This window comes from Culex quinquefasciatus, chromosome 3 (assembly GCF_015732765.1).
Source record: "Culex quinquefasciatus strain JHB chromosome 3, VPISU_Cqui_1.0_pri_paternal, whole genome shotgun sequence".
NCBI lineage: Eukaryota > Metazoa > Arthropoda > Insecta > Diptera > Culicidae > Culex > Culex quinquefasciatus.
In genome coordinates this window covers 194216962-194244350 of record NC_051863.1, presented here as the reverse complement: position 1 = coordinate 194244350, position 27389 = coordinate 194216962, and the positions used below count along the sequence as shown (strand labels likewise).

General features: G+C 34.7%; 1 protein-coding gene and 1 long non-coding RNA gene across 9 annotated transcripts in view; one reads left to right on the top strand and one right to left on the bottom strand.

Annotated features, from left to right (window-relative positions):
* LOC6031064 overlaps positions 1-27389 on the bottom strand; it is a 64144-nt gene that overhangs the window by 14491 nt on the left and 22264 nt on the right. For 6 of the 8 annotated variants that reach the window (XR_005278598.1, XM_038263870.1, XM_038263871.1 and 3 more), the window contains 8 exons: positions 22223-22649; positions 18297-18432; positions 17994-18219; positions 17387-17726; positions 17133-17316; positions 12785-12904; positions 6049-6149; positions 5643-5746 (listed from right to left, as the gene is read on the bottom strand). Coding sequence is in view for 7 of the 8 variants with exons in the window: in XM_038263870.1 (XP_038119798.1) it covers positions 5643-5746; positions 6049-6149; positions 12785-12904; positions 17133-17316; positions 17387-17726; positions 17994-18219; positions 18297-18432; positions 22223-22547 (1536 nt within the window). In the remaining variant the exon portion in view is untranslated. The remainder of the gene's footprint in view (positions 1-5642; positions 5747-6048; positions 6150-12784; positions 12905-17132; positions 17317-17386; positions 17727-17993; positions 18220-18296; positions 18433-22222; positions 22650-27389) is intronic. The other 2 variants (XM_038263875.1, XM_038263876.1) reach the window with 2 other exon arrangements.
* LOC119769960 lies at positions 10740-11010 on the top strand. The gene is made up of 3 exons (XR_005278599.1): positions 10740-10781; positions 10840-10862; positions 10930-11010. It is a non-coding gene; the product is annotated as an uncharacterized LOC119769960 (long non-coding RNA).

Sequence of the window (27389 nt, the reverse complement as noted above, 5' to 3'; positions counted from 1 at the left end):
TCCTCACCTCACTGAGGAAAGGCTATACAATTTGACCTCCTAGACCCACCTTCATGTATCAAAATCAGCGCAAATGTCTGTGTGTGTGGTGGGATGTTGATCAAAAAAATGTGCACTGGATTATCTCGGCACTGACTTAACCGATTTAGACCATTTTGATCTCATTTGATCCGTCTTGGGGTCCCATAAGTCTCTATTGAAAATTTTAAAGTTTAGTTAAGAACTTCAAAAGTTATGCTGAAAAAACGATTTTAACAAAAGTCCGGAAGATTATAAAAGGGTGGTTTTTGTAAGAAATCCGGTCATCCAGAACAAGCGGTAATAACTAATTTCATGCCATTTCAATAACAAATACTGTGAAAATAACAAATTTTGTTATGGAATACTCTTGCAAAATCCATTTTTGCACAAGAATTTAATAATCATAACAAAATGTGTTATTGGTCTGATATTGGTTGGAAGCTTAAACAACTTGGGAATAACATTTTTTGTTATGGAGCAATATCTCCAATTGTTATTGAGGTGATCGGATTAGTTGTTAAAATAACAAAAAATAATAACAAAGTTTTGTTCGAAAAATAACTGAAAATGTTATTAGTCTGTTATTACAATAACAATCCAATAACAAAAAAATCATAACGACGAATAACATATCTTGTTATAAATAACTAAAAATGTTATTGGCCTGGTATTTTCAAATATCAAAAAATGTTATTCCCAAGTTATTTCCGTCTGCTCGGGATGTTATTCATTTTCTGAAAGGTATTCAAAAGACGATTCTAACGCGTCCAAAACATTGAAGATCTGACACCCTATCTGATGGTATGAATAATGAGTTAAATTGGTAGAACTTTGAAAGGTCCACCTTTTTGTATCTATTTTCGATAGCATTTTCCTCTAAATGTGAGGAAGGCACCAACCACCTAAGGGTGGATTTAGTAACGTTTTTTTAGTTAAAGCCATTTTTTTATGTATGCTCATTGAATAATTAGATTTGTTCTCGCTATAATACTTAAATTTCACATCAAATTTGCACAATTTTCCACCCTTTTCCGGTGAGAGTAAGCTGCTGTTCGGCAATGGCCCGCAAAGATCTGTGACGGGCGCACATGCCACCACGCCACGCGTCCACGAGAGGCCACACAAAAGCATCAACCCAACGCTCGTCGATATCAATATATGCGTACAAAGCGCCACCCCACCCCCCCTTTCTTGTTGGGGGAAAAATCTGAGGTGGGAGAGGGTGAATTGAAAAAAAGGTGCTTTCGAAAGCATTTTGCCGCGCCAAAGCGAATTGAACGTAATTGGAAATGTAAATAAACAAAATCGAATTCCAAAACTTGGTGAGCTTTGCGGTTTTCTTTTGGAGCTCGGGCCCGGGTAAAGAATCTGCCAGTTTTGAAAGCTTCGGGATGCTGTTTTGTGTGAGCTTCATTTCGATGGGTGGTTATCTGATTCCGCAGGATTTTGGTTGTCGGGTTGTTGCGGGGAAGGTGGATTACATGGCATGCGGTTTTTGTTGGTGTTGTTGAGAATGAGGTAATCAATTGGGTTAAATGTTACATGGTCAAAGAAGGAACGTATTAAGTTTGAAAGAAGAAGTGGATTTTTTTCAGTATAAATAACTTACCCTATTTAGATGATAAATTTTACTCTACAATTTGTCTTTTAGAAATGGTAGGAAATAAAAGCTGTACTTCACTTTTTGAAAAGAAGATTTATGTGAATTTTCTCATTCTTTGTTCTTTTAAAAGGGCAGTCCTTGAAAATATTAGCAACAACAGAAGTATTTCCTCAAGTTTTAAGGTGAAGCAGTGATCATTATTGAGGAAAATTGATCATCAAAAATATAGTTTTTCATGACAAATAACTTATTCCAGAACAAGTATTTTCAACTTTTGAATAAATAGATTACCATTGAATTTGCCTTTAAAATGTAATTTCTAGCGCTATTCAACTTGAAACACTATTTCATGAAGTCACAATTCAAGGTTATAAAATATTTGGAGCATGTTTTGCCTTCCTCACTGAGGTAAGGCTATAATCCTGCTCTAAAAATGAACTTTGTATAAAAACGTCGTAGACCCACCTTCATGTATACATATCGACTCAGAATCGAAAACTGAACAAATGTCTGTGTGTATGTGTGTGTGTATGTGTGTGTGTATGTGTGTGTATGTGTGTGTGTATGTATGTATGTGACCAACAAACTAGCTCATGTTTCTCGGCACTGGCTGAACCGATTTGACCCGAACTTGTTGCATTCGACTTGGTTTAGGGTCCCATAGATCGAGTTTTATACAGATTGAAGTTTCGATAAGTAGTTCAAAAGTTATGCATAAAAATGTGTTTTGACATATATCTGGATCTGACTTAAATGTATGTAAACTATGTCCGGATCCACCATCCGACCCATCGTTGGTTAGGTTATCAAAAGATCTTTCCAACGAGTCCAAAACATTGATGATCTGGCAACCCTGTCTTGAGATATGGCCACTTAAGTGATATTGATGTACTTTTTGGAAGCAGGATCTCATTTAAATGTATGTAAACTATGTCCGGATCCACCATCCGACCCATCGTTGGCTAGGTTATCAAAAGATCTTTCCAACGAGTCCAAAACATTGACGATCTGGCAACCCTGTCTCGAGATATGGCCACTTAAGTGACATTTATGTACTTTTTTGAAGCCGGATCTCACTTAAATGTATGTAAACTATGTCCGGATTCACCATCCAACCCATCGTTGGTTAGGTTATCAAAAGATCTTTCCAACGAGTCCAAAGTATTGATGATCTGGCAACCCTGTCTCGAGGTATGGCCACTTAAGTGATATTTATGTACTTTTTCATTCCGGATCTAAAAAATAGATGAAATTTTTGTACAATTCCATCATATCAGTCATTGTTGGTAATAAGTGAGGAAGGCTCCAACCACATATGTGGATTAAGTTAGTTTTTAAAATATGGTTGCATTCTTCGGGTAAATTTCATATGATACGAAGTTGTTTTTAATCATTTTTCATGGTTTCAATTATGGTTTAATTTAAGTTATATGGTTATATGGCCTAATTAATTAATTAGCTTAAAAAAATTTTCATAGTGTTAAAGTGGTTGGAATAAAACAATATTTTATTTATATTTAACCCTCTAATGCTTTTGGTTGCTCACGTCCCAAGTAACATTTTTTCCCAGGAGTTCTACAAGAGCTCTTCAAGACAGTTACAGCATAGCAGTTTGGACCGCGGTAGGATAAAATTCTTTTCAAGTACTCTTCCAAACTCCTGAAGTTAGGTACTTGGGGTGCTTTATAAATTTAGTAAAAACATACAGTAATTTCTCGAATACTTTTAAACAAATTCTTATTGAACAACTCTTTTTGAATAATTTAATTATATCAATTCAATTTTCAACCAATAAACAAAAATGTCAAACAAATCTGAATTTTAATACTGCCGAGCTTCCGTGGCCGTGAGGTTACGGGTTTCGCCTTGTAAGCGGAAGGTGATGGGTTCGATTCATGTCTGGCTCGGCAAAGTCAGATCCCTTCAAAGAGTAATTCTACTCACTGGGAATACTGACCGGTAGGGGATGGGTTTTGACTAGCGGCGTGCTGGGTTTTCAATCCAAAGGTCGTGAGTTCGATTCTCGTACCGGGATGATGAAGTTTTTTTTAAATACTGACCGGAAGAGGTGAATATATATGAATGATATAACAAAAAAGTCGTTGTAATAGGTTGTCGAAAATAAAATAGTTTATGTTCAATCCATAATAGCGTAATTTTTGTTACCCAACATATAAGCAAACAATATTCCTAAATAATGAATAAATTAATATTATCTGAATTAAGCCTTGACATATAATTTACAGAAAAGCTAATAAGTTCAATATGAATATGAAGGTTGAAATGAATTAAATTCTCTCATAATTATATTTTGTATAATTTCCAAACATTGATGCCAAAAAGGTAGGAAAATGTATACTTTCGCTTGTATTTCGGGAATTCCCGGGAAATTTACAAATTTCCCGGGAAATGGGAAATATTTTTTTCCGGGAAATCCCGGGAATTCCCGGGAATTTTTTTCCCGGGACGGAAAATTGGACGCTCTAGGTGCACTTTATCAACATTTCAATAAAGTACTTTTTGATTGCAAATTTGATTTTACATCGAAAAATGATGTTGACTTTTTTTGCGACCAATATTTCGATTTTTTGAAAAAAATCTGTATTGATTCAAAAATTCATATCTCTGTCGAAGATTTTTTGCACAACCTGGAAATTTTTGAAAAGTTGGCATTTAATGTTCTCTTAAACATATCAAAAAATAAAAAAAAAGTTTTTTATTACAAATCAAGTTTTAGTGACAAAAAGTAAAAAAAATCACCAATTTTTTTTACCGTGTATCGTTTTTTCCAGTGTAGATATTGTTTTCGATTTTTGCAAAATTAATTATTGATTTCTTACCTGGGCAGCTTCAAAAATATTCTTTGAATTCATTTATTAATTTTAGTATATTAGGCCGTTGCGAATATTTTTAAAAGTTTATGTCACCCCCTTCTAAATCGGTTCAAAAAATCAGGAGGCAGAAAAAATAAGTTTTCATAAAACTTCAAATTTTTGACGGAATTGTGAGTTCAAAGTTGTTTGGCCCTGTTTAAATGATTTTTTTTAGATCAAAGAGCACGTGTGCCCCTCGATTTGAGCTTGGCAGTCATTTAAGTAATTTTTTGTTGGTCAGTGTTATCAATGCTCCAATGTTGACCAAATATACACCAAAACTGCAAACAAAATAAAAAAATGGAAAACACCGTAAAAAATGGTAATATCCGGGAGTGGTGATAGGTTTTGCGTTTCAACCAACCAAATTTTCGATCCTCCAAAAATTTATATTTTGGTTTACTGTGTAGCACTTTTTATTTTGAATGCTATAGAATTAAAAGATCAAGAGATAGAAATTTGGTGTCTTCTGAAATACTGCCAAAAAAAGTTTTTATTTACTTTTACTAGTATCTACATAATCAAAAAACGTATCATTTTATACTGATCTAAACTCCTTATTATTGAAAAATCGGCTATTTTGCTAAATCAAGTACATATTTCGAGAAAAATCCGTAACGAAATCTAGTATCCGTAACGAAATCTTCATCCATAAGAAAGAATGGGAAGTTAGCCCTTTGTTTTTTTTGCATCAGCAGCTAATACTAAACTCGATTTTGACTAATGTGGATAATAGCCTATTTTCAATGATCAGCAGTTAAGTTCCTTTGATACCAAAGCTCTACAATGCTTCCTCGAAGCCAAAATATAAAATAAGATTGTTCGGTTTGATTGCATTTTTCAGGAGATTACTCAAATTAGATTATTGAGGTACTGATGTGCAAATGTACCAAGCTGTTTGCCAAATGTAATGACTGATTGCTGTTCTCGGGAGTTAATATTCCCAATTTGTGCCGGCAACAGCAAATAGCAGCAACATTAGCGAACTGAACCATCACTCAAGTTGCCAAACCATCCAAACATTATTAGCTCCCCCGGGCCTCGGTCTACAAACACCACAACCCGGCCCGTCAAATCTGCGTAACGCATAAACGCAATGTGGCGGATATTTCCCCGCCCGAAGAATGTACTCAATCAATACTCACACTCATCTCGACGTTCGGGTGATCGATGAATATCATCTCGGACTCTTCGCCATCCAGCAGGACGCTAACGGTCTTTTCGCCAAACTCGTCGTCTTCTCCACCATCCACCCATCAGTGTGTGTGAGAGTTGCAAATTGGAGAGCAGACACGCAAAAAAAGAGAGAAGAAAAGAAAGAAGAGTTGTTTGCTTTATCACTTATCACACTGTTTTCTACTCTTTTTTCTTCATTTGTAGTTTGTTAGCTGAAATGTTTGCTTTTGGCGCGACCTATTTTTCACTCTCTCTCTCTCTGGTCAATTCACAACGGACTAATTAATTTACTCTAAAATCGACCAATCTCACGTTATCGTGAGTGTGTACCAGCGGCGGATCGATTCCATATCGAAGTAATTTGTTTGCTCTTACCAAGACTGGCGTCGTATGTGTGCATGTACTCGGACGTCATGAACTGCGACACGAGCGCCGTTTTGCCGACGCCAGAATCGCCCAGCATCACCACGCGGTACCTGTGGCAAGGGGACAAAAAGAAAGATGAAAAAGAAGCAGGTTAACGAGCAAAGGATAAGGATGCGGATAAACAGAGAGCGAAAGGTTTCTCGAGGACGACGACGACGACGGCGGAGCTTGGATTGCATCGAAGATGCTTGCTTCTGGAGTTGGTACGCAATCGAGAGATGAAAAGAGCTTAACTTTCTTCTTGCCTCTTGTTGGGAAAAGTACTTGAAGGAAAACTTTTCAAGAACAGTTGATATTTACTGTTTTGCATTTCAACAAGCAAAGGATTTCACAACGCTGTGTCGGAAATGAAAAAAAGCAGATCATATTTTTAATTTAGTCTATTGAAAATTTATATCGAAAGTAATATAATCTTAACCCGTCCAATTTTTTCGATTTTTTTTAAATTTTTCTCGTGTTTTGGAGTTTTGAGCAAATCTTTTTCTGCAAAAAACTTTTTTCTCTTGTTTTATGTTTTTCTTGTTTCCTTTTTAGTACTTTAATTTGCATTCATCTTGTTTAGTGTATGTTTGTTTCTGATAGTATTCCCAAAAGATAGCCTCGGTTTAGCACCGCATATGGGGGATGCAAAACCGAGGCGTACATAACAGAAGCACAGGCTATAATTCTATGAAAAATCATCCGAACTTGATATCAGCTATCAATTATTAGGGGAGAGTGGGGAGACTTGATCCCCTTTTTTTGTATCGCACATAACTCTGACAATTTCTCACAATACTATGATCTTTTTGCATGAATTGAAATCTTAAACATTCAACTATGTTTGGCTGATAAGGGTATTCAATCAGATAAACTCTTCGAATAATGCCAAGCGTTTTAAAAATTTTTTTTTAAACCGGCATTTTCAAAATGTTGGGGGTAATTTGATCCCCCTTTCAACATTTTGAAGAAATCTTAAGCAAAATGTTTCTTATTCATCCAAACTTTCAATTTTCTATAAGATACAGCAATTTCACATTAAACCTGTACGTTTGTGTTCAACATATAACAAGTTTAGCATGTAAAATATTTAAAAACTTAAAATTTTCTTTTTTAGACCAAAATTGAGCATGTTTACAAAAGCTGGTAATTTTTGTTTACAAAACTTTTGAAAAATGGTTCAAACTGCAGTTAGTTATGTACAACTATACTAAAGGAAACTATGTACGAAAACCCAGCCAAATTATTTAATCTTGAGGCTGATTCCAGTGACTGTAAAAATGCTGGGATCAAATCTCCCTAAACGCACTTTTTTAAACAATTGATTGTAAAAATAGTATGACGATAAATTTAACGTCAAATGCGTAAGGGTTTTGGAGTTGATATGTTTATCAAACAATTCATGTATAAAAAATATTTTTTTGAATAATTTTTGAGTGTTTTCTATACTTATCAAAACAAAGAAAAAAGATCTCTTGGAAGTTTTTTGCAGCACTTCTTAGAAAAATGTGTGTAACTCAATCTAAACATTTTTTAATTTTTTTCTTTGTTTTCTACAATGAGTTTTAGTCAATTTCGCACAACTTTCTAGAACAAAGCTAATTGTTTTACCCACATGCTGACGAGATACAGGCTTGGGATCAAGTCTCCCCGGGGATCAAGTCTCCCCACTCTCCCCTACTATTATTACATTTCCACAATAATTCGTATTTTTTACATACATTTTGGAAGTAAAATTATTTTAAATACTAGTACTAGTACGTTTTTCGAAATAATACTCATTATTTTTTTTTTTAAATATGGGTATGAAATGATTGGGATATTTTCATACATTTCGAAAATAATAATACATTTTTTTGAAAATACTTTAAAAATTTCACAAAACTACGTATTGAGCATGAGCATGAGCATGGTTGACTGCCAATGAGCTGCTACTCCGTTATTGACAGATCAGCTCAAGTTAAACAATGAATCAAAAATGATCAGTGGGAGCCAACCATCCGTTCACTGTTTAACCCCTGAAGACCCCGACTTTATTAGTCAATACCGGCGCCCTCCCAAGAAGCCTGCAGTTCAACGAAAGGGAGGAATGTTAGTCCGATAGTTGAAGTTGCAGACTCATCAAGCACATAGTTTTTCGCTATATACTTGTTGATATCGCTTGAGACCGTTGAATCCACAGCATCTCCTTCAAGCATCACGTGATTAATATTTTTTTGGGTTAGTAGGATAAGGTATTGGCTTTTCGATGCCTCCCGAGCTATGACGCTATGGGGAAGACTTTCATAACAGACCCGTCGGCGAGCCTTCCGAGCAACGATACTATGGGAAGGTCTTTATGGTTAACACACAAAATCACTCACACACAGTTATTTTGCTCCACTATTCACTCAACGATCCAAATTGTCAGTGCGTCTTTCGATCATTATATAGAAATGGCTTTTTCACCGCAAACAAATAAAACCTTATTCGAAAAATTTAAACACAATTCACCCGACGCCGTGCCTTCCGATCAACGTTGATATAGAAAGGGCTTTGAAAATCACAAAACAATTAATTATGTTTACAAAAGCACACAAAATCGATCGACTCTGTCAAGCCCCACCGCCCGCAAGCAACACACACAATTCACGACAAAAGGCACACAAAAAAAATCACTTTTCACTCCGAATATTTTTTACGACCACGCGCTCCCTTTACAAATTATGCACTCACCCCATATGAACAGCGGCACAAAACACACAAAAAAATTAACCTGAATAATCACGACTTCGCGTCCCCACTTCCAGCGCACCAATCAATTTCACAAAACTACGTATTTTCGAAATAGTACTCAAAATTTTAGTATTTTACCATAGGGGTATCAAATGGTCGGAATTTTTCATACATTTCTCTGGGGGTGAGATTGGGTCATGCAAAAAAATGCAAAAAATTGTATGACCCAATCTCACCCCCCAGACCCAATGTCACCCATTCTAAAAATTTTCAGTTTTTCAGTTTTTTTTTCAATATGGGTCAAATGATCTGAAATCTAATTTAGATTAGATCTGATTAGAATATGAGTCAAATTTTCAGAAATGAACTATTTCATTAATAAAAAAAATAACACAAACTTTTTAAAATACCTAAAAAATCATAAAACTACTTATTTTCAGAAAAAAATCTTAAAATTACAGCAATTTACAATATGGCTATCAAATGATCGGGATTTTCCATACATTCCATTCACAACACCATTTTTTGCAAATATTGATTTTTTTCACAAAGCTTGGTATTTTCGAGAAAATTTCAGAAAATAGTTTTGTAAAAAAATTGAATATTTTCATAAATTTGTATTACCACTTTTGAAATATACAAAAAAAAAATCCGAACATTTGACACCCACATTGTAAAAAAACTGAAATTTCAAGTATTTTTTCGAAAATACGTGGTTTTACACGCCACAAGGCTTCAAAAATTTGTTCAATATTTAAAAAAATGTTTGAAAAATCCCGATCATTGATATCCATGTTACAAATACAAAAATTTGTAGTATTTTTTTCGATAATGCTTTGTTTTGTAATTTTTTTTTAATATTTTCAAATATTTGTGTGATAACTTTCGAAATGTATGAAAAATCCCAATCCCCACATTGCAAAAAAACTGAAATTTTGAGTACTTTTCCGAAAAAAACGAAGTTTTCTGATATGTTGGCAAGCCTTCAAAAAATTTGTTTATTATTTTCGAAATGTATGAAAATATCTCGATCATTTGATACCCATATTGCAAAAACAATTATTTTGACTATTTTTTGAGAAACATTGCGTTTTCAAAACATTGGAATAATACTTCTTTAGTGAAAATTTTCATGTAATTATAACTACAATGGATAACTATAACATATATTTTTTTCCAAACTTCAGGATGATTTTCATAGAATTATAGCCAATGTCTCCCATGGAGCCAAATTCCCATAAGCTCTGTGCTTCAAATAAGCGCTGGGCCGTGCTTAACCGAGGCAGCTGTACGAATCGAAACCGGGGCAGTGCAATTACCAAGGCGTGCACAACCGGGGCAAGACTGTGGGACCTTTAAAAAAACTCTAGAAATTTCAGATAAAATGTGAATAATTTTGATACGGCTTCGATTTCAATTTTAAATGCAATAGGAATTGATAATAGTATAAACAAAACATGCTGAAGAATTATTGGAAAATTGTGATTTTTTAACAATCTTGCCTAAAATTTATATAACTTATGTTAAAAGGTTTATAAATTTAGCTAACTAAATAAAAACGTTTAACTGAAAACTAACATTTGAACACTTTATATCTGATCTTAAAAAGAAAATAATATGACTATCAAAGTCAACCCGGAATTGAGAAATTTGATAAATTTAATGGAAATTTTCAAAAAATCTAACTAATTCCATCTATTTTAAAATATTTCTGCAAATATCGAGGATTACTGTGCATATACAACTTTTCAACCTCTTTTGCTCACGTTATATGCTCTTAATCGTTGTAATAAATTGCTTAACCACCTTGAAGAACTAGAAAATTGATCTGATAAAAAAAACATACGACGTTCTCTAAGCCTTATAAATAGTGGTGGCAAAATGGTTCAGCATCTATTAGAAGGAATTTCCTTGAAATGAATCAGTCAGCAATATTAGTTTGCGCGTTGGCAGTTTTGCTGGCTCTTTTCAGTGCCGCTTTAGGACTGGTTGGTAAAACTTCTGATTATGAGACTGCAATAAATTTCATTTATTTTTGAATTTCAGGACCCCTGTGAGAGCACACAAAGGTAGTCAAACGCAACGAAAATTTCAGTTTACTGATTGTTTAAGTATATAAATTTGTTTCGTTTTCAGTCGCAATTATGTGGAAAGGAAAGGCTAACAATATGTTACGAATATTTTATTCCGTTTAAACCGATGCAAATATTTTTTTAAGTTCTTATTCCTCGAGTCAACGAAAAAAAAAAAAAATAATAATGAGGTAAAATACAAGCCATGGTTTCAAAATTTCGTTGACAAAAGTGTTCTTGGAAATCGGAATCGTAAAAATAAATAAAACTTGTTGACTTTTGAAGTTGCGTATTTTTTTTACGAAAATTTTGGTACCCTAACATGTATACTGCCCAGGATCGCTTAAATGTCCCATATGCAAAAACAGCAAGCTGAGAAAAACGCAAGGGAAGTTTGTCCCACACATAAGGCTACGTGTTAAGTTTTCACGAAAAAACCGGATTTCCTCTTGATTTCTAGAATAAAGTACTGGATGTTATAGGCTCTTTTGAAAGAGCACACGATTTTGAACAAAACTGCATCAATAACTCAAAAGTGATGAAAATGCATATGGGACATTTATGCGATCATGGGCAGTATAGGTCATCGCTAAAATTTTCAAATTATCGCAGTTTTAGTGAAAAAAAATGATTTTTTCCTGTTTTCGTCATTTTTCCATTTCGGCGCGTCAAAACCCCCAGTTTTTATTTTCAAAAAATCGTACCGCAGAGTATTGAAAACATAACTTCACTATTTTTTGATATATTATGTGAAATTTTCCGAGGAATTCTATAAAAATATTTTCAGACATAGGCCCTTTGGTCCCAAGACCTTCGAATCAACATTTTAAGTTTTCTTACGACCTTTTCAAATGTTAAGCGTGATTTTTGAAACTTCTTACTATTTTCCCCAAATATCCAAACTAATCACCTTTCTTTTGCGTCTAGGTCAGCTAAAATCGGATGAAATGGCGCGGAGATATGATTTTTTGAAAAAAAGTGATTTTGGCGAAAATCGACGAAAATTGCCATTTTCGGACCACCCTAACAAGGCTTAGGTCACCCTAATGGCCAAACAAAAAATACGGGTCGAATCATTTCGGCCAGAAACCCCAAGAAAATTTTTGAGCCCGATCGGGGAACTTTTTTTTCGAACCATGCTGTTTTCGTGGGGAATTGCTGTATTCCGAGATACGATTTTTTGAAAATAAAACTTTGGTTTGTCGACGCGACACGCGCAAAAACGGGAAAATTACGAAATCGACAAAAACAATTTTTTTTTCACTAAAACTGCGGAATCTTAAACATTTCAGCGTTGACCTGCACATATTTGGGTACCAAAATTTTCGTAATTGAAACTTTTACCCTTTCGTTTGCGCTTAAGACAGCTAAAATCGGTTGAAATGGTGCGGAGTTATGATTTTTTTTGGAAAAAAATAGGGTTTTTGCAAAAACCGACGAAAATGATCATTTTTCACTCTAATGACCAAACATAAAAATACAGGTCTAATTATTTCGGCCAAGGAACCGAAAAAATGTTTTCGTGAATAATTGCCGTATAAATGTAGGAATTATGCTGTTAGAAATTGGCTTAAGTGAAAATTGTGTTTAGAAAATCTACTCAATTTGATCCTTTAATTTGTAACAGTTTAAAATTATTATGCATGCTTCGACAATCTGATGTCGAATTGTTTTTATAAATAATTTAAATTTCATTATATTTAAAACATTGAGGGCAGGAAAAAGCAAGAATAAATAGTTCAACACAATTTCATAGTGGATACTTGTTTCGGTGAAGTACCAGGCAACTCCACCGCCAGATCAATCCCCTCGAAAAAGCAAACCTCACTCCAAACCGAGATTCCTCCCGTTTGAAGTGGTTTCGCATGTTTCAAAAAGGAGCTGCTGCTGCTTGGCTGGGCTGAGTAGTATCGGCTTACCTGGTCGGGATGGGTTCGCTGTCTTCCTCGTCGCCCCCAACCGGCGAGGACGGGAGTGAGTCCACCGTGGCGTATCCTCCCCCGCAGCAGGATCCGTCGAAGGGGGAACGTTCGCTGGCGCTGGAATTTGAAAAGAGAACAAAAAGAAAAAAAGAGCATAAAAAGTTGAGGTATTTACATTGAATCATCATCAGTGCCAAACCAGCCAACGCGCCGCCGTGGCATTTTTCGAAAAAAAGGGGTGAAATTGAAGCAGCATCTCACTTGCCAGGGGAAGCATCATAATTGAAACAGTTGCGAACGTTGAAGTTGAAAAGGTTAATCAAATAAATGAGCTGCCAAGTGGTGGTGCTCATTCGACTGATGCCTGATGATAATTATGATGCCTGTACTCATTCAGCATTTTCACCGCGAGTGATGATGATGTTCCTTTTTCCAAGAAATTTAATTAATTATGTAATAATCAGTCTTTGGTGTGTTCGCGAGGAGGGGAGGCGTTTTGAGTTATGGCTGATCGCATCGTTTGACGCTCTCAGGCATTATCAGGCTTGAATTTAGGGGAAAAGTTGTGATTTCCGGTGGGAAATGGATGGAATTGTGTGAAAATGTTGTGGTTAAAAAAAACGAATATTGATGTATCCGAAGCATAATAAATTACTGTCGATGTTATTCTGGAAATATACAGGTATTGTATTTCAATTTGTATTTATTTTTTGTAAAGCTTTATTTCGAATTCAATTTTTAATTAACATAGCAATGGCACGTGAATAGGCTCATTTTCATTTCGTGTACCGTCATCAGGGGTGAGTTTGGGTCATACAAATTTCTGCATTTCTGTATGACCTAATCTCATCCCTCAGACCCAATGTTACCCCTGATGACGGTAATAAATATTTCCAGAACTCGTTAAACCCGTTTTTATAAATACACTTTTCATCAAGGTTTAAGGGATTACAAACATGTAGAAAATCACAAAATTTTATATTACAGGATATTTGATAAATCCACTCAAAAGATGTTTATTAATCACTCCTGAAAGTTTCATGAAAATATTTTATGATTAAACTGAGTAAGAGACGATTTAAGTGAAAAAAATTGCCATGCACAAGGCGGGTTGTCAAACTTTGTTGGCGTTTTTCTCTAAACCCCGAGTTGATTTACGGGTGCCAAGATATCTCGAGATGGGATGGACCAAATTGGCTGAAATTTGAGGTGAAGACTCTCAAGATGTATCCCGTGTGCATGATGAAGTCCAATTTTTGAATTAAGCTTTTTTAAAAAATACAAAAATCAAAAACTAACTTTTTTTTTATATGAAAAACACAAAAATATTTTTATAATTTTTTTCTGACTTTCTATTTATTATCCAACGCCTCTTCTAGACCGTAGTTTAATAAAATGCATAGGTATTTTTTTAAGACTTAAATTTTACTTTTTTCAATTCGTTTATCAATATGTCACATTCGATCGGGTCCTAAAATTAAGCTTAAATTGACGATATTATTGTTCACAACGAAAAAGATTTTTTTTTTCTGTGAAAAATGAACCTTTGTGCGACCACAAATGATTTGAAATGGATTTTAATTAAATTATCAAGAACTAACTCCGCGACCCTTCTTGACAGAAAGCATCTTACTTGACAGCTAGTTCCAAGGGGAGCATAGTTGATCAAATCTAGCAAAACAATGTAATTGTCTGTCCTGCTCGTTTCTAACGTAAACATCAACTTACGTGAGAAGGATAGACTCTTTAATTACTCATCAACATTGGTCCATTTACATTGTATTGTATGATATGTTGTTGTAAATTTATTTTAAAAAACTTTACTTGATCCACCTTTAGGTGGTTGGTGCCTTCCTCGCATATTTTTATCAAAATATCTGAGATCCAGCCTCAAAAAAAGTTTATTATATACATTAAAGTACTTATAGTTTTTGATAGGGTTGTCAGATCTTTAATCTTTTGGGCTTGTTGTAAAGGTCTTTTGAATACCTATCCAACGATGGGTCGGATAGATTTGGACAACTTTTTCATCAAAATATTTGAGATCCGGCCTAAAAAAGTGTATAAATAACACTTAAGTGCTCATAACTTTTGATGGGTTTGTCAGATCTTCAATCTTTTGAACGCGTTGGAAAGGTCTTTTAAATATCTTTCTAAAAATGTATAGCATGGCGGCACCCTTTTTACAATCTTCGACAGATTAGCGATTTTACGTTTTTTTAGCATAACTTTTGAAGTAAATAATAAATTCACAATTTCGTAATTCTTATAGCCTGGTAGAATTCAGGAGTACTACATATAGTTTATTTTGATGTTGTTTGATATTATAACAATGGATTTATCTGGAAATTTCCTCAATCATTAAATACTGACATTGCAAAGACATAAAATCTTTTGAAACATACATAGTTTGAAAAACTGTATGAGACATTTGAATTAACTTGAGACTTGTGAAAATGTTGAGTAAGGGAAGGTGGGGCAAGACGACCATATGGGGCAAGAGGAACAATCGCTCGTACGGCCGTAATTTTTACAATTTTGATTATTTCCAGTATGAGGAATTGTTGCTAGCAATGCAATTAGCTGATTCTACTACCACATAACCGCCAAAACGACGTAAACGCCACGGGGCATAAGATTTAATAAAGTTTTGTTCAAAACCTTTGTTTTCTAATAATATTTGGAAAGTACAAAATAAGGCTTAGGGTTTGTTTTAAGGCTCATTTTACCAAAGTGCTATTTTTCCTAGATCAGTAGTGTCCCAACCAATGACATGCACCTATTACAAAGTATGATTTAACTTTTGGTTATTTTTGTTGAGAGCTTATAAAAAATCTTGTTCAGGTGGGGCAAGTGTACCATTTGGATTTTTAGTATAGAAAAAATACGAATTGCTGCAACAACATGTTTTATTGGGAAATAAATACATGAAAGTACTTAAAAACTAATAAACAATTGTTAAAAAAAATTGTCCAGACAAAATATGGAGATATTATGAAAATTTACTATTTATCATCTAAGTTATATTTTTTCGTAAAAACGATGAAATTTTTAGTAAAATATTATTATTTAAATTTAAAAATGCAAGAAACCTTTCAAATATATTCTAATCTGATGGATCTAAGTGATAACAGTTCATTTGTTAGCAAATTAACATGTTTTTTCATGCATTGTTCCTCTTGCCCCAACGGGTTGTTCGTCTTGCCCCACTAGTTGAGTAGAACGTACTGAAAATCAAAAATTTGAAAATCATTTTTTTACATTAAAAAACAGGATTTTTTCAAAACTTGTTCTAACAAAGTTTTAGTCAAGACCTAGAATAAGATGATTATAATAAAATCCGACAGATTTTTTAACTTTTTAATGGGTTTTATCGAGCATTTTCTTTAGCTTGTTACACTTGCCCCACTTTCCCCTATTTTCTATAAAATTTGCTTGATTTGTTACCAAAAAAGACTTGTTAATTTTTTCGAGAAAACTTATTTCTATGAAGTTTTTTAAAGCATTTTCACTGTCGATGTCTTTCATAAGTTCCTGATCCTTTAATACCCATTTAGTCCAGACTCGATTATCCGAAGGCCTTGGCCAAATTTCGCTTCGGATAATCGAATCACAAAAATAAATTTTTCGTTGCCTTATTTGTTTTTGTTATTTGCAATATGGATATCAAGCGAAGCTAAGTTTTGTATGCATTTACACTTCATTAGGGTTTTTTTTGTAAAAAAACTAAAATTTTCTCAAAATGCCGTATTTTATAAAAAAAAAAACAAATTTGCATGGTTTGCCACATGCGTAAAAGAGGTTTTGGGTGACTCACCACACATAACCTTCGGACGCTTAGAAATGAGCAGAAACTTGCAACAGAGCCTACAAAATACCCGGGGGTCGTCATACATTTGTTATACATTATCACATTATTAGACTTTTTCACTAAATTTTTGACAAAATACCGTTGCATATTTTGAAAATTTGAATATTTTTGAATAATACGGTATTTTGAGGAAATTTTAGTTTTTTTTCAAAAAAAAAAAAATAATAATAAAGTGAAAATGCATACAATATTTCACTTCGTTATAGTAAATTATAAAAAAATGAGTTCGTTCGAAAAAATATGGTATTTTGTGATCAATTTTGAATATTTAAACTTTGAACCCTACTACATCTTTACAAAGTATATTCTTAGTAAAAACAGTAAAAATTTGAAAGGATTCTTATTTCATTTGTGTACTTTGTATACTCTTGGTGGGTTGATTTTGTTTTTTTAATTAAAGTAACTAAAATGCCATGTTTGAATTTGTTTTTAACGTTCTGAATTTTTGAAATTTGTTGTCTAATAAATACTCACCGACTAGCCGTGGAATTGACGCTGGTATTACTCTTCGAACGTCGCGATATAATCGAATCGCCACAGTTGACCACGGTTCCCTTGCTGATCGAAAAGTGCCTCAGCCGGTACAGGTCGTCACTCTGGCGCGGGTTGTACGGCCGCTCCGGCAACGAGCACACACGGGGCCTCGCGTGATCCGGAACTGTTTTTTTTTTGGGGAGGAACGGTGATTAATTTTTTGAAGCTTGATGAACGCGCAATCTAATTCTCACTTGGCAGCTCGAGAAAGTTTGATGTCCTCCGTTGGCGTCCCCGGGCCGACGACTGGAACGCAAGCGGACCGACGTCCTCGTTCGAGAACACGGACGTGTTGGAGGCCCCACTTTTGACCGAATCACGTGACCCCTTCCGGCTGGCCAGCAGGGCCAGGCCTTTGTGGCTGCTTCGTCGGCGTCCCTTCCGTGCGCCGGAACCGGGGCCGACTCCACTGCCACCGCCTCCGGACATTTCGGCCGTGGTCTGGGTCAGGTCACTGGTCGATTTGTGATAGTGCAGTGACACCACGCTGTCCGAGCAGGTGCGGTCCAACGTCGAATGGGAATTGCGGAGGACCTGTGATTTCGGGAAGTGATTGTCAATAACACGTGCTCCAGAGTGTGTAAGAGAGGCTTTGTATGTACCGTAAACCAGATCAACTTTTGAAATGTTTCAATGAAATGAAAATAATAACAAATATGCAACAATTGTTACAAAATTCTAAAAATATTCCACAAAAAAAAAATATTTTTTCTAATGACACATACAAAATAACTCCACTCCACGGTACCAATCTCCGGTAGTTGTAAATCAATCACCTCCCCCACCCCAGAACCAACTCACCTGGTAGCCTGGATTGGACGTGATGTTGATCTCGCTGTTGAGCTGGCGGCGCGAGTGCCGCGGTGAACGACCCCCCACCACCGGTGACTTTGCCCTTGAACTGTGCGGCACGGGTGCCGTGGTCGTGGTGGCCGTCCCGGTGCCGGTGACCGAGGTGGACACTGTGACCGCCCCCGGCGAGCTACAGCTGGCTGCCCCACCGGAACCGTCCAGGAATAATGGTTCACTGGGAAGAGGCAAAGTAGGAAAATATTTGAGCAGACATAAAAAAAACCGGAGGACGGATGAAGGGGCGGATCTTACTTTTCGAGAGAATTTTCCGGCGTTTTGCTGGGATAAATGCGTTTCTTTTTGCGATCGATGTCGTGATTGTCGAGGGATATACTGTTGGAAAAGTCCTCCTTGGACACGGTTGGGTAACAGTACTCGAAGCGTTTTCCTGGTGAAATCAAATTATACATAATTAAAATACCACCAGTTTGGATAAAAACGCCTATTTAGAAGGACAATGAATGCATACAAAAAAAATCGATAAGTCTGATATTTGGTACCTTGGAAGAAGGGCTCTTTCCCCAGATTTTGCGGGGAGCGTTGAAATATTTTGGCGTGGGTCCAGAGCAACCTTTGAAGATTTTTTTTTTCGATTTTATAGGAGTTGCTAAAAATCGATTCATGTAAATATCCATATAGTTTATAAACAAATGTTAAATTTAAGTCGAAGGCCTAGCCCTCGCATAATATTTTTTTTTAAATGCAGCTATCCGAGAAAACTTTAAATCCTAAATATTTGATTTTTTCCATATGCAGACGTCTCATTGCTTTTGTTAGGATCAAATTTAATATCTTGGTGATTTTTTTTAGATAGTTCAAAAATTTTGTAGAGGTTTTAAATCGGCCGAAAAACATATTTTGTTTCAAATTCAGATCTTTGTATGGCTAAATCACAGCATTTTAGAGTCCACTTTCCCAACTTTAAAAAAGATAATTAAAAAAATCTCAACTATTCGAAAAAAATATAATCATGAGCTATTCTTTGGAATTTTGCTATTGATGAACACTCGTATTTTTTTTTAAATGTCTCAAATTTTGCCAAAAAATTTGGCAAACTGATTTGAGGAGTATCTTGAGATTTTTCCAGATCGGTTTGCTGTCATCTGCATGGTTGTAGTCATAGGTAAGAAGAATTCGAAAACAAAATTGGCAATGCTCTTAAATTAACGTTTATATTTTGTATTCAACACAAAAATTAAAACAAAAACAAACAAATTCAAGTACAAAAAACACAATTTTGAATTTTATTTATATTTCTGTATATTTTTCAAGACAATTAGGCTGGTACAAATATTTTTAAAAGTTTTGTCACCCCCTTCAAAATTGGCCCGAAAAATCAGGGGGAAAAAAAATTTTAAAATAAACTTCAAAATTTCAATGAAAATTCAAGGGCAACCAGCTGAAATCAAATTAAAATACATTCTCCTGCGTTTAAAATCATTTTTAGCATGTTTGGGTTTATCAAAAAATCAATTATTTGAAAATTTTCGATGCAAAATCTTTTTTTTCGATACAATTTTTGTTTTTGTCAGATCTTAGATTTTTTGAAAACTAATGATTGCAAAACAACTGAACTAGTGTAAAATGCATTTTAAAACACTTTTTTCATTTAAATGTGAAGATTATGGCTTGTTATTTAAATTTTTATATTTTTTTATTTTTTGCCCCTCCCCTTGACCTCGGCCAGGGCCGAGGGACAAAAACTTTTTTAAATATTTGCATCGGTCTTAAAAAAGAAAAGAAACCCTTTCTTCCTGTAGCGATTCACGCTTGACCGCCCCTACAAAAAAACACCTGAAAAGATCGTTCTATTTCTGTCATATTCCTATCATTCGAAAACAATAAAGATTGGCCTGATGGTTGCTTATATATTGCATCTGATAGAAAAAAATAATAATTTTTTGAATGTTAAGAAAAAAGCGTTCAATTTTAAGGTAAGATTTTGTCAGCAAATATTGATTTTCACTACCGTCAGTGTGGGTAACATTGGGTCTGGGAGTGAGCTTGGGTTAAACGGATTTGACCATTTCTCAGGTTCTTCTAAATTAAACTAAATTCTGTTAAAAGGGTTGTGTAGGGGACATCTTATGCTGACTTAGCTGAAAAAATCTTGTTCCTAGAACAAATCCTGTTACTTTTAGCAGCTGTCTAAATTTGAAGGTATTTTTTGGCCAAAATTTATCTTTCGAAAAATCCACTTTAAAATATTTCTGTTGGAATATCTCGAAAATAACCCAATTGTTTGAAAATCTGCAATGTAGCATGTCAATACGATTCCCTCGAACTAGAAGCACTATTGAATGACTTGTTTTTATCATATCTTTTTACTTAAGCATCATTTAGTTTCATTTGACCCAATGTCATCTCCTCTAAATGATTTGCATTTAGGTAGAGTTCATCAAATTCAACCATATTTTGGGAAAATGTTAGTAAACTTTTTAAGAACAATTTCACGTTAAAAGATTTTCGATGCTATTTAATTATTTTTTGTATTAAGAAATTACGAGGGGTACATCGTATTTTGAGCCATAGTCACCCCCACTGACGGTATTTCATTTCTGGAGTTTTTTTAAAAGGTCCAAAATGCCAAATTTTATTTTTATTACCGTTTAATGGTTTTGTTAACAAATTTCCACATCACTATTATATTAAAAGGAAACATACGTTATAATTCCATGGAAATGCTTTTCTTGATTTTATAATTGTCTCTTAATGTCTGTTAAATATATATATTTATATGTTTTGCAAAAATAATACGGTATTTAGGTATTTCACATTTTGTCATTAATTTTTAGATGCGGACGACAGTCAGCCTAAGACCTGTATGGATGATTTAATGATGCACATTAAAAAAAAGTTGATCTGACTTTAGCTTAAGTGTCGAAATATCGATTTTTGGTCATATTTTGGGTTTCTAACTATCATGTAAGTCCAACATATAACCAAAAATAGCTACAGTTAAGACTCGATTATCCGAAGCCTGTTTATCCAAAGTTTCCTAAGGTTTGTATAGGACATCGAAAAATCGAATCATGACCTTAAAAAAATTGATTATTTGATTGCCTTTTAAATTTAAAGAAAAAAAATCAATATGTGTCTCCACCATTTTGGCCGCCATCTCGGAATCAAATTTTTTGAATGATTTTGGAGTCAATTTTTAGGGCAGATTCTGATTCAGCAGGCAAAATAACATGGACAAAATCAGGGGGCGACATCCATATCTCAGTTCAGGCAGCTCGACCGCAGCCATCACAAGCTGCCAATTACGGCACCAAAATAAATCCAGAACAAAAGAGAGCTTTCATTTACTGCACCAAAACAAAGCCAGATCAAAAGAACAGCTGTTCATTACGGAGCCATAACAAAGCAACTGCGCACTGTAAAAAATTGCATGCATAAAAATGAAACGAAACTGGTTATTTTTTGAAGTTTAATTTTACCGCAATTTACGTTTAAAATGTAGTGTTTGTTTTTGACATACAAACTACTAAAATTGGGATCATTAGGAACACATCTGGCCGATGACTTCATTAGAAGTTGTACTTTTACGTTTTACTTGACTACTGTGTAATTTGACTTTTACTACAGTAATTCAGAATTTATGTTAAAAAAAAAGATAAATAAAAAAATATTTTTGTTTCTACTGTGCGCAGTTTGCGCGCGATATCAATGTTTACCTTCAAGATGGCTGCCGTTAACATCCCTCTAGGAAAAACATATAATTGAACAATTTTAGAATTTTGTTATTGTGGTCTCATACACTTTTCCCTTGAAAATTAAACTTAATTAAAGATATCTTGAGTTTAAAGAAAAATACCCCTGGGATTTTTTTTTAGCGTTTATAGCGCTAGAACTCCTCTTTCGAATGCAACCTGGCCTGCACCTTTTCGAGATATTTGATTTTTTAATTTGCATCTAGTTTAAAATAGCTGTCCAAAAATAAAAATGTTTGATTTACAGAGCTCTAACAGTGCCTCACTTTTCTCTAAAACTTTGCCCTGACGAAAAAATTCCCAAAAAAATTCCTGAAAAGTTAGATTTTTCAAAATCACCCTTTTCGAAAACCACCCTAATTTTGAAACAATCCAAAACATGCCCTTTTCCATTTGCAACAACTCTAATAACTCAAAAAGTTCAAATAACGCAAACACTTGAATGATCCCAAATGTTCAACGTACGTTCAAACCGCGGACTAATCGCCCCATACTCGTACTGCACCCCGCCGTCACCGTCACCCTCTCCCGTCGTCCCGGATGCCCCGGTGCAGGACGACCCGGTCGCCCCTCCCGTCGGCGTGGTCACCGAGGTCGTCGTGTGGGACGACGCCGACGAGGACTGCTTCCGGCGGCTGATAAACTGGTGGCTGAACTCGAACACATCGTTGTCGTCCTCGGTGGTCTTGATGATTTTCGGACTGGCCGGCAGCGACGTCCGGCTGGGCCACGAGTCGGCGTGGGTCTTTTTGAGGTCCTTGCGCGAGCGCGTTCCCCGGGAGTCCTCCATCGTGTGGCTTGGTTTAGGTCGGTGATTGGATTTTGGTTGGGTTGAGATTTTCAATCTTTTACTTGGCTTTTACATGATTTTTGGCACGTGATTGATGGGAGTCTGAAAAGAAAGTAGAAAAAAATATTGCTCTTAAAATTTGTCTTCAAAAGAGATTCACAAAGAGGAGCCATGTATTTGAGCATCAGGTTGCTCATTAAAATCGACGCCAGGCTGCATTATAAAATAATGAACTTCCCTCCTTTTGACGGATTAGTAAATCAATTCACCGCAACCTAAAAATATCGCCCCTTCGGGAGGGAGAGTAACGACTTTAGGATGACGATAACGACCACGGCCAAGTTTACACTTTTGTCAACAAACGAGAAATTGATAAAACCCTAATCCTGACCCAGACTCCTGTTCGACAGGACCTTCTCCGATTTTCTCTTGTAAATTCGATGTAAAACGAAGACACCGCCACGCTGTAAATTTAATACCAAGCGACATTAATTTTAATTAAATTCTAATTAATGCCAATTTTGCGCGTTCCATATTTCCATCCTTCGAAGCTCGTCCTCGTCAGAAGAAGATGAAAATTGGTCAGAATTCCCGAACGACGCCAAGATGTCAAGGAGAAATAGTAAAAGTCAGCCATGACACGGAGGGAAAAACTCGCACAGAGAGAGAGAGAGAGAGTGAGTGCGAGAAAGCGAGCCCTGTTAATTATGCAAAGTGAACACTGAAAGGAAATCAGGTCCACAAGTGGGAAATTTGTTTTACTCTTGAAGCTTTTGAGCGCGGTCCACCCCCGCAGGGAAACGGTGAGGTTTTTGCCACTCGGATTGTGTCACCAGCCACCGCGGTCGGTCGGTGACGCTGTGCGGATAGAAAAGTGGTTCTCTGGGAGGGCGAAAGGTTGGTTAAAGTTTGAAATTCCGGGTGGTAAGACACACACGTTGCAATAATTTGTCTATAATTCTATACTTTTCTAACTCGACACTTTTTTGGAGGCATTTTTTCCAATAATGGTTTTGAAACTGTTGCTAAATCCATAATTTACAAAATTGTTCGTTCCGGGTTTTTTTATTTCTATAATCATAAGTTTAAATTCAGCGTATCGTTTTTTTATCATGAAATTTTTTATAAATATGTTTGAAAAGAATCTTTGTTAAATAAATCTCATTGTGGACTTGTCTAAATTCAAGTTAAAAACATGCAGGGTTGCCTGAGAAATCCATATAAATTTGGAAGCTGTCCATACAAAATGATATAAGAAGATTCGAAAATCTGTACCTTTAGAAGGATTTTTTTTATCGATTTGGTGTCTTTGGCAAAGATGTACGTATGGATAAGGACAACACTGAAAAAAATCATTCACGGATTTTTTTTGTGATTTTTAATTTACTTTTTGTTACTAAAACTTGATTTGCAAAAAAAAACACTCTTTTTTAGGACATCACACGAAGAAAAAAGAGTTCCCAAAATCGTGAACAAGCGTTCATGAAAATGAGAACCACGAACAAAATGTTCAAATTTCATGGTACGTTTTTCAAAATCGTACCTAGGATTTGAACACTTTGTTCGAGGTTCTCATTTTCATGAACGCTTGTTCACGATTTTGGGAACTCTTTTTTCTCCGTGCATATGCCAACTTTTCAGAAATTTGCAGAATTTTCAAAAAACCTTTGACCTTTGAATTTTTGAATCAATACTGATTTTTAAAAACAAATCGAAATGTTGGTAGCACATTTTTTTTTTATTTCATTTGTCGATGTAAAATCGAATTTTAAGTCAAAAAGTACTTTAAAAAAGAAATGATAAAGTGCACCGTTTTCAAGTTATTGCCATTTTTAAGTAAGTTTTTTTGAAAAAAGTCGCAGTTATTATTTTTTTTAAATTAGTGCACACAGCCATTCCACGTCAAACCGGAAGTCTCAAAATCAAAAGTGCTCCAATTTGGCTCAAATTTGGAGTGGGGGTTCTTTGGCCCAAATAATTAGACCCGTATTTTTTTGTTTGGCGATTAGGGTGGTCCTATCCGAAATAGGGTGGTCCATAAAACTGCGTTTTTCGTCGATTTTCGCAAAAGCCACATTTTTCAAAAAATCATATCTCCGGAACGGCTGAACCAATTATGGAGCGCCATAATTCAAAAGAAAGGTTATTAGTTTGGCTTTTATGGAAAATTATGTTGGGGTCCAAAAAAATAGCTGAATATTTGAAAAGGTCCTATGAAAATTTCTTTTGCCGATTTCAAGGTCTCAAGACAAAAGAGCCCATGTCTGAAAAAAAAATTCCGGATTCCTTGTAATATTATACACAACATATAAAAAATTGCAAATATCCATTAACACGTTTCGGAGATATAATTTTTTTTAACATAAAAACTGGGGTTTTGGACGCGCCGCGCGCAAAAACGGCAAAATGACGAAAACGGGTAAAAATTAACTTTTTCACGGCGTGTTTTCTGGGCAACCTTAAGGAGAAAAAATAGTCATCACTACTTTCAAAAGTGTCTTATAGGAAATTTTCTCAGCTTTCCAATGCTTCTAAGAGCGAAATGTTTCATCGGGAAATTTCTGAGATATCTCAATTTTAATTTTTTTCTTTTAAAATCCTTGATCATTTATTGGAAACTTTTAAATAACAATCCAGGAAACTTGTCAAATGAAGTGTTTCATGTGTATTTTACTGACCAAAATGTGCAAAATAAGACAAGAAACAACTTTGTAGAAGGTTGCAAACTGCTAAAAGTTTTCAAAATTAGGTTTTAACCGATTTTTTGAATATATGGGATTTATTCAAATAATAAAAATAATAAAAACGTGTTGAAATATTATTTTTACAAGAACAAATAGATTATTACATAATTGTTGTGTACTAATAACACCGGCCTGCTCTGATTCAGCTAGGAATTAGCTGATACAACCGAAATTTCTACAGGTTCGAGATCGATAGGGAATTACTATATTTTTATGAATAAATATCACATTTCCTTAATCAAACACTAACTAGTTGCATGGATAAAAAACATGTTTTATACTCGAAATTATACTGCAAATTACAGTTGCTAGCTTTAGGAGAAATACTTTTCATTAGTATGAAATGATTGCTTCAGTTTTTTTTTTAATTAAATGATAAAGGAATTAGCAATATTTTAGAAGTTTATAAGACTCTCATCTTCAATCTCATCTTAAAAAATATATATGTCTTGATTTTTGTTCAAATAGTTTGGAAAGAAAGTTTCTGTTAGATTTTTTTTTGTCAAAATACTATTTAATTTTTGTTCAAACAAAAATAAATGTTTGTGACGGTGTTTTCAAAATTCTGAATTGGAAGACTCGAGTTTTATTGCTACTTTTAAGTGCATTTTCTACAGAAAACATTTAATAAAATTTTATCTTTATTTTATACTAATGGAAATATGACTTTTAAAGCTTGCTACAGTAATATGTAGAATTTTCGATTTCAAATCATATTTGTATTTATGTTCCTGGTTAATGTTTGCTTAAGAAAATATCAAATTTATTCAATAAAATTCAAAAATACCAAACCTGCCAAAGTTTCGGTTGAACACGCTAAATCAGAGTAGACACGTGATATTTGTACACAAAAATTTGTAATTATTAAATAATTCTTGTAAAAAAAACATTGTTACACTGTTTTATGATTTTAATTTCTGAATAAATCCCATAAATTCAAAAACGTAGACAAAACATAATTTTCAAAATGTTTAGCGGTTTGCAACCTTCTACAAAGTTGTTTCTTGTCTTACTCATCAAATGTGCAAATGTGAGTAAATGACTCATGAAACTCATCATTTGATAAGTTTTCTGAACTGTTAGTTTAAAGTTTCCAATAAATAATAAAGGAATTTAAAACCAAAAAACTTAAAATAGAGATATCTCCGAAATTTCCCGATGAAACATTTCGCTTTTAGACGCATTGGAAAGCTGAGAAAATTTCCTATAAGACCCATTTGAAAGTGGCGATGACTATTTTTTCCTGATAAGGTTGTTCTAGAAAACACGCCGTGTTTTTTCACTAAAACTGCGATTACTTGAAAATTTCAGCGATGACCTATACATGTCTGGGTACCAAAATTTTTGTAATTGAAAGACGCCAATCAGCTCTCCATTTTCTAATGTCGATAACTCAGCAACTAATGGTCCGATTTTCAATGTTAAAATGTGAAACATTCGTGAAATTTTCCATTATTTTCGAAAACAACATTTTAACGTTTCATAAATCAAGAATAACATTTCAAAAGGGCGTAATATTGAATGTTTGGCCCTTCAGAAATGTTAGTCTTGATTAAATAAAAACGTTTTCGAAAAGATCACACAATTTTACGAAAATAGAAAATTTGCTGCAAAAAAAAAAATCCGAGTGTGGGCAAACATGGGCACCTAATTTAAAAAATGAATATCGGCGACTTTTTGGCTTCCTCACCTTACTGAGGAAAGGCTATAAAATCACTCGGAAAACGAAATTCTTAATTTGACCTCCTAGACCCACCTTCATGTATACATATCGACTCAGAATCAAATTCTGAGCAAATGTCTGTGTGTGTGGTGGGATGTTGATCAAAAAATTCTCGCTCGATTATCTCGGCACTGGCTTAACCGATTCAGACCGTTTTGGTCTCATTCGATCCGTCTTGGGGTCCCACAAGTCGCTATTGAAAATTATAATATTTAGTTAAGTACTTCAAAAGTTATGCTAAAAAACGATTTTAACAAAAGTCCGGAAGAGCATGAGCATGAGCATGAGCATGGTTGACTGCCAATGAGCTGCTACTCCGTTATTGACAGATCAGCTGAAGTTAAACAATGAATCAAAAATGATCAGTGGGAGCCA